The sequence below is a fragment of the Durio zibethinus genome, chromosome 22 (assembly GCF_047325235.1).
Source record: "Durio zibethinus cultivar Kanyao isolate XHJ-2024 chromosome 22, ASM4732523v1, whole genome shotgun sequence".
Classification (NCBI taxonomy): Eukaryota; Viridiplantae; Streptophyta; class Magnoliopsida; order Malvales; family Malvaceae; genus Durio; species Durio zibethinus.
This window is the reverse complement of record NC_143183.1, coordinates 8,109,198-8,117,272: the sequence shown is the minus strand read 5'-3', so window position 1 is coordinate 8,117,272 and position 8,075 is coordinate 8,109,198. Positions and strand designations below refer to the sequence as shown.

The window sequence follows — 8,075 nt, the reverse complement described above, 5'->3', positions numbered from 1 at the left end:
AACTAATGTCGACACAATTCAAAACCCATTTAAATGGACCACAAAAGAATCCTAAAATCAAATACCCTAATTCAAAAATTACAATTTTTGAAACGAGAAAAATTATTTCTGTTAAAATGAGTTATAATCATCCAAAAAGTATTCTTTCATTTATGAAAAATGAATAATTTCACCCATACTTATAAAAAATGTAAATATGTGTATTTGACCAAAAGAAGTGATGATTAAAACAATTCAATCAAAAAATTACAACCTTTAAATTTAATAAAAATAATCATAACACATTTTAGGATAACCAAAAAATTCATAAGACATTCTTTTTCTTTTCCTCTTTCTTTCTGTTTCTCAAATAAAAAGGCTAATGTCTTTAACATTGTTTGCTATAGAATACTTTGTTCAAAGAAAAATACTTTCCTCATAATCAAAGTGCATTCAATGATTTGAATTCACAAGTACAAAATAATTCAAAAAAAAAAAATTTCATTGTATCTTAAAAACATTTATCTTTTTGCACACCATAATTAATAAAAAATAAAAATAAAACCATTAAAAATAATGACATTTGCAGCTCACTTTAAAACCATTTCTATTCTTCATCAAAAGCTTATTTCCATTCTACATTGAAAGCTCCATTTTTATCCATCACAAGGCACTCAAAGAGAAGACTACAACCGGTTCAAGGAGTTCGTCTTCAATCACACACTCTTTGTAATTTCTAGCCTTGTATCTCAACATCACTTAAGCCAACGTAATTCAAACCAAAGCAGATACAAGAAAATAAATAAGAAAACAAATAAGTTTTGAGTTCACATTAACATGGTATTGCAAACCATATGCATTCACAATCCACCAGCAATCACAATCGGTTCCAAATTCATTTTGTCTCCCAATTTTTTTTTTTCACCCTTTTTTCCCCAGCAAGACGGTTCTCATATGCAAGGAAGTTCCAATGTTTGAAGAACCAAATCATGAAACCAAATAAACATCAAGCACACAAATTGGTTACAGAAAATGGGGCATAACCTTGCTCTAAAAGAATGCTATGCCAATGACATCTGCTAATGCAGCAACAGCTATCCTGCATCTACCTAAATGAATCAGGACGCTTCGGCTTGCTTTGAACAACAGCCTCAATCTTCTCCATAACAGTAGGAGTCAGTAATGGGATTACGCCAAGTGCTTTCATGTTCTCTTGAATCTGAATGGAGAAAAAAAAGTTACCTTTTAGTTGCATTTAAACGTATTAGCACTAGCAGTAGTGATACTCAAGAATCTTTCCAGAACCAGCAAACAGGATTCCAAAGCTTTTGCAAAATGATACTCCAGAACCTCATTAATAACAATAGCTAACCAGTCTAAATAAAGTAAAAGGCTTCTTTCGATTTAAAAAAAAAAAAGGATGTTTTATCAATCATTTGGCTAATTGATCCTTTTCAGATTAGCAGAAAATATTAAGTTATACATTACTTGCAAATTCTATTTGATGTTATGTATCTTTTTTTTAATCAAGATGTTATGTATCTTTAAATCACAGAAACAATGCCGTGCAGAAATTATTAGGCCATACTTTTATTTTTCTCAAGTTAAAGTAACCTCTTAGTTTCATTGCCTTGCATACTAACATCAGTCAACTATTTAAACTTCTTAGGTGAATTTTGTATGACATGATCTCTTTAAAATCAGGGGTGATCTAATAACCATGTTTGATTGTAAGTTGGGAATCTTTTGTGACAATGATCTTAGATCACCGAGAGTAATTAGATCAAGGCCTTGTGAGATGATCTGAATTCTATCCAAAGGGTAGGAAAGTTTTATCACCCAGAGAAAGTGATCTTCAAAATCATTTTAGAAAAATTTACCCTCAAAGTGGTGCCCAACAAAATTATTTCTCCAAATTTTTAGTTTCTATAAGCAAATCCCTACTTTTTAATCATTTTATACAATTTATGTAGCCCTTATATGTAAACATGCTAACAACTTTTAATTATACTCATCAAAACTGGTTCATACCTAGAAATTTTTTATAGAACAATGAATTCTTATTTTATAAATTTTTAGTTTATTTGGCATGACATGTATCCCAAAATTGCCACTAGAATAGTTGTCAATGCTCACCTTATTCTACAGGAATTGTGGGTCTAAATCAATGAGTTCTTTAATATTGTAATTTCTAACAAGTAGCTTAGCCAGCTTTAACTAGACTACCATAGATGACCTATCCATGAATTAAACGAAGCAAGAACCCAAAACATGGTGGACAAAAACACAGCTACGATTATTAGCTACTCAAACTTGTAGACAGGTGAACAATGAAAACATAAAAATGTATTTGTTTAGAAATTTGATAGAAGATTTTAGCTTAAAAGAATGCACTTGGTTAGTTGGTTGTAGTATATTCATGTTTGTTTAGATAGCTTAATCACCTAAACAAGAAATCTTTTTTTTTTTTTAAAGAAAACGTAAACAAGAAACTCAAATGTAATGAAATAACGATAAACCCATAACATGTATTTTGGGTAGCAAATATACTATTACCTGCTAGTCCACAGTATAATAAAAATAAGAGAGAAGAAAGAAAGACAAAATTGAAACATCAAATAGAAACTTCTTGTAACCATATTTCCACCAATTTACAAGTTTGGATCTGAGTTTTGCCAACAATGTCATAGCCTTCTGGCAAAAGATGGCACCTAGGTGAGGCAGCTATCCACGTATTCTGACAAGATGGTCATAAAGGAGATATTTCTATTAACCCTAAAGAATATATCATTCGATAGGATGTAAGTTGCAACCCATTCACTGGCTGTCATGCATACAAACAACTATCATCCCTGATTAATATATGACCCTCTCATTAAATTACCCTTGTATTGGGCAAATTTTTCATTGTCATCTAGTTTGTTCTTATATCAAACATAAATATAGACATATTCAAGTGCATGAATGCATACCATACAGCCAATTTTATATTGCACTAGGAAAAAAATGAGTTTTCCATTGTTTTCATGAAGCTTGTCACAGCAAAGCAAATGAAAAGGATCCATATAGTGATCCACAAAAATATGAAATAAATTAATGAGATATTACATACTAACCTGAGATTCCTTTGTAGCACCAGTAATAACTGATGATACATTTGGATTTGCAGCACACCATGCAATTGCAAGTTGAGCTAAAGGTACACCAAGTTCATCAGCAATTGGCTTCAGTCCATTAACTTTCTTCAGTACATCATCAACTAGTGATCGATTAGCAAGATTCTACACAAGAAAACGACATAGTTAGCTTACTCATGACAGACATGGAAGGTTGTTAAAATTAGCTGTACAAAGAAGGGTTCAAGAATCCAGAAAGAAGAATGGAAGCTACATTATCAAATATAATCCAATATTACTAGCATCGAAGTAAAGTAGCTGGAATTTCACAATCATCTCTAAAGATGCTAATTGAAAAAGTTAAACAGTGCAAATTTTGAAAAACTAAGTGTTGTGGGATTTAATATCCATGGAACATGCTCCTATCACTATACACTATAGTTCTGATCTTTTTGTTCTATTTTTGGATAAGTGATACTAGAGTTTGATCACATGTAAGTATGTCAGAAATTACATTTATTACAAGAATGGATGCACAGAGCATCGATCAAAATCAATCTTGTTGACAAGAATGCATCCTTCTTACAAAAAATATCAGTTGTCAAAAGATTTCTGATAAAATTCAGCAAATAAGGAAAATGGAACCCAGATAACGGCAAATGATTATCTTAAACAGTTAACATCGAGAGCAGAAGATCAATAAACAGGACAAATTCAACAGTCAGAAATCAACTTGGAAGTGATTCTTACTTTGAAATTTTCTAATGCAAAGCGACTGTCTGGTGGTATCGTTCCTTTGCTATATTTTCCAGTAAGCACTCCAGATGCAAGTGGACTCCATGTGGTAAGACCTAGGTCATAGTTGGTGTATAGAGGAAGGTACTCGGATTCAACCTACATCCATACAGAAAATGATGAAACAAACAGTAGGAGTCCTGAAGGAAGCAGGAATTAAAATTATTCCCTGTAAGTCCAATAGCTTTAAAAGCTCTCAACATGACAATTGCAAATGTAGCTATAGAAGGGCAAGTCAAAGAACTGAGTTATCAGGTCATTTGTTTTAGTTAATCTTTGCATGTTGAGGATGCAAGACCATTATTCTCCTACAACATTTGGTTACTCATGCAAAAGCCATTCAGATTTTAAAGACAATTTCTAGACTAAAGATTGATCAGTGGTTGGGTAAGACATACTGTGATTAATCATATTTTTTGAAGAACACAATTGCGAGAAATTGCGTCTGCAATAGCCATTAATTTTCCTAGAGTATCTTCTTATTTTAAGTGTTTTTATGGCACAAACTCAAGAATTATGAGAATTCTTTTAAATATACATGCATAAATGCCAAAACCAAAGTTACATAAAAATAAAAGGCAGAAATATGCATTTTTTGTGTTCTTACTGACGACTTACTTTGTGCCTAGTCAATAAATTATACTCTGGCTGCTCCACGATTGGACCCACCAAATCCAACCTCTCTGCTATTCCCCATGCTTCAGTAATCTGTTGTGCAGACCACTCACTTGTCCCCCAATAAAATGCCCAACCCTTATCAATCACATAGTTCATTGCCCTGACTGTCTCCTCGATGGGAGTATATGAGTCTGGCCTGCAATGTAGATTACATCAATGAACTCCACGCCAAGTTTCTTAAAAGGAAAACTCCTTGAACCAAGACTCCACCAACTAATCACAGAAACTATATTGACAACAAGAATTCCATCGCAAGGACTCATGAAAGAGCCACACACATGATAAATTATACTCTCATCCACAAGCAAAAAGCTGTATTAATTCATAATTCCCATTAGCCCAAAACACAATATTAAACTTCCCCAACAAAGAAGCCTTTTTAACAAACCCAACAATTCTCACTATCAAACCTCTTCAACAATTTTTTTTTTTAAAGAAAAAAAAATCCTTCAATAAGATTTAGGGACTCATGCTGGTCTGTTTGGCTCAATAAAAAGAAGTGCCGTTTGGAGTAAAGCTGTTCTAAAAGTGATGTAAAAAAAAAAGAAGCTAAAATAGCATTTGGCAAACTTGATATAGAAGAGTTGAAAAACTATTTGATAGTATTTTGTATATTTTAATAAATAAAAAAAATCAAATACTTAATTTTATTAAATCAAATCACAAATTTTTAGATAAAAAATACATAAAATAAAGACATTTTTGTTAATTATAATAAAATAAAATAAAATAAGTGAAATAATATAATTTTCCTTATAATTTTACTAATTATTGAAAAGTAAAGTGAGAATTTAAAAAATTCTCAATGAATACTTGTCATTAAAATTAGAAGCTATTGAAGGTTTATAGTTTCATCTAAAAATTCAAATCTACTTTCCTGACAAAATTCTTAAAATTTTGAGAGTCAAACATATACTTCTATGAGCTGGGCCAAATACTCAGCAATACGAAATCCAAAACTCCTTCAAAAATTCTTGTAAATTCAAATCAAAACTAAAACCCAACAAGAGCAATAGCAGTAAATCAAATAACCAAAAAACACAAATTTTTAGCAGCTCAATTAATCAAATAAAAGATTAAATCAAGCAAGAGAAACAAAAACTCAAACCCCAAAAACAAAAAAAAAATTGGATCCAACCAACCTATGACAATAGATCACATCAACATAATCCATATCAAGCCTCTTCAACGACGCCTTAGTTCCTTCCACAATATGTTTCCTTGATAAACCCTTATCATTTGGCCCTGGTCCACCCCAAAAGATCTTAGTCGAAACCACGATATCCGACCGTTTCCATCCCAGTTCCCTAATAGCCTGGCCCATGATCTCCTCTGCTCGACCATTGGCGTAAACCTCGGCGTTGTCAAAAAAGTTGACCCCGTTGTCTTTACAACACTGAAGAAGTGATTTTGCTTCTTTAACATCGAGTTGGTTACCGAAACTGACCCATGCTCCGTAGGATAGTTGGCTCACTTTTAAGCCTGATCTGCCGAGGTTCTTGTAATGCATGGTTTTTCCTTTTTTAGTTAGTTTTTTTTTTTTTTTTTTTCAAGGGGAGAGTGGAGAAGAGAGCGGTGCAGGTGAAACAGAGAGCCTGGTACTGATGAGGAGATGTATTAGAAGTTTGCAGATGAACAAGCAACGTGGAAGTAGGAGAAACTGGACAAATTAAATGGTTATTTAATGGTATCAGTTTTACTAGTCTGTCTTTTGCATTTTTCGCTGCTTCTGTAACGAGCAAAAACCTTGCTTGTTACTAATATTTTTACTATATTTGGATAGATATTAATTAAAATAAATTTATAAAAAAAATTATGTATTTTTTAATTTAGAGAATTAAAATTAATAAATTAAAAAAAAGAATTATAACAATTATTATTTAAATAAATAGTAAAAAATAATTTATTATAATATTTTTTTCAATTATAATTTTTTTTATAAAGTAACATATAATATACAAATATATCTTTATATTACTTAACTTATATAAATAAATCTTTCTAAACAAAATTAAGTATATTTATCATGATAAGATGTATCAACTAGTTATTGATTTATTCTTAATTTTGTGTTTAATTTAGTTTTTTAATTTATTCTAACAATAATTTGACTTATTTTGTTGGTAAGATTTAGAAAATCATAAAATATTTATAAACTGTGATATTATATAAAATACTTATAAAAAAATATTTTTGTAAGAAGTATCAGTTATATAATCAAATCTAATAACATAATAAAAATATGAATACAATAGTCTTTTTATAAAAATAAAATTTCCAACTTTCTTTTTCTTAACTTTTCTTCCAAATTAAGGTGTTAAAAAAAGTAAGGATTACAAGAAAAATCAAAGGTTATTAGGTTTCCACATCTTTTCTTTCCTTTAAATTAAAATTTTATCCAAACAAAAGAAAAGTATTTTTGTTTCCATTACTTTTTTTTTTTCTTTCTTTTCCTTCCTCTCCCTTCAATCCAAACATAGTGTTGGGTAATTGTGTTCACATATTTAGGGTGCAATTTCTTTTTTTATTATTTTATAATTATTTAATTATAATAAAAATTAAGTAAGATTCTATTATTTTATGTTATATAAAATTTTAAGAGTGTTCTAAATATATATCAAAAAAAATTTTATACATCTCATAAATTTTTTTTCAAAAATACCCATATATCAAATTTCAAATTTAGGCTTTAGGAAAAACCAAAAATACCCTCAATATCTTATACACCTATTCCTTCTTCTTCTTCCTCGTTTCTTCTTTCGTCTTTTTTTTCCTTTTTAATCCTCTTTCTCATACAATAAACCCTAAATATTTAAAGCTAAAATCTAATTTTTGAAACCTTAGTTAAATCTTAAAAATTGTGCAAGAATGGATTTAGAAATGAGAAACAACAATGGCGGACAAAAGCTCGATGAGATATGGAGTCAAGTTTAAAATTTTATAATTCTTGAAAATTTATTTTCGATAATTATACTAGATTCTTGGAAATATATTTTTAAGAATTACAATATATTTTTGGAAATAGAATTATGAAAATATAATATAATTCTCGAAAATATGTTTCCAAGAATACATTGTAATTCTTAAAAATTCATTTATAAAAATTACATTGTATTTCTTGGAAATGGAATTCCAAAAATATACTATAATTTCTACAATCTTTATATTTCTTTTAATAATATTTTTTAACATATTGTGTGATATGTAGATTAATTTGGAAAACACACGGGATCAAATACCACACAATTTAAAATATTAGATATGATTATACCAATTCATTTACTACGGAAAAGATAAGATAATGTTTTTGAGATTTAGTGTTATTGAAAAGTATAGAAGCATAGAATATTAGTTTGTATATACATAATTAGTTAAAAATGTTTTGCAAGTATTTTGTAATAGAGAAGTTTTGATTTTATGGGCTAAATGTGTTGGAAAATATGAAGGTTTCATGATAGTGATTAAACACTCTGATTTGGGAAGCCCGAGGAAACCCAAAATAAAAAT

The 8,075-nt window shown here is 29.7% G+C and overlaps 1 protein-coding gene across 1 annotated transcript; it reads right to left on the bottom strand.

Moving 5' to 3' along the window:
• Positions 1-782: 782 nt before the first annotated feature.
• Positions 783-6,304, bottom strand: LOC111307919 (putative voltage-gated potassium channel subunit beta). Its single transcript, XM_022906253.2, has 5 exons — positions 5,711-6,304; positions 4,509-4,704; positions 3,846-3,989; positions 3,096-3,260; positions 783-1,198 (listed from the first exon to the last, which is right to left on the bottom strand). Exons 1-5 carry the CDS (start codon positions 6,076-6,078, stop codon positions 1,085-1,087), a joined length of 987 nt encoding a protein of 328 aa, XP_022761988.1. The 5' UTR covers positions 6,079-6,304; the 3' UTR covers positions 783-1,084.
• Positions 6,305-8,075: the final 1,771 nt, after the last annotated feature.

Bases quoted from the DNA above. Each gene is read 5' to 3' on its own strand.
- LOC111307919 (XM_022906253.2), bottom strand. From the start codon at position 6,078: ATGCATTACAAGAACCTCGGCAGATCAGGCTTAAAAGTGAGCCAACTA. The intron at 4,705-5,710 runs GTTGGTTGGATC...TCTACATTGCAG, and splicing joins GATGTGATCTATTGTCATAG to GCCAGACTCATATACTCCCA. The intron at 3,261-3,845 runs GTAAGAATCACT...TTTCTTGTGTAG, and splicing joins TTGCATTAGAAAATTTCAAA to AATCTTGCTAATCGATCACT.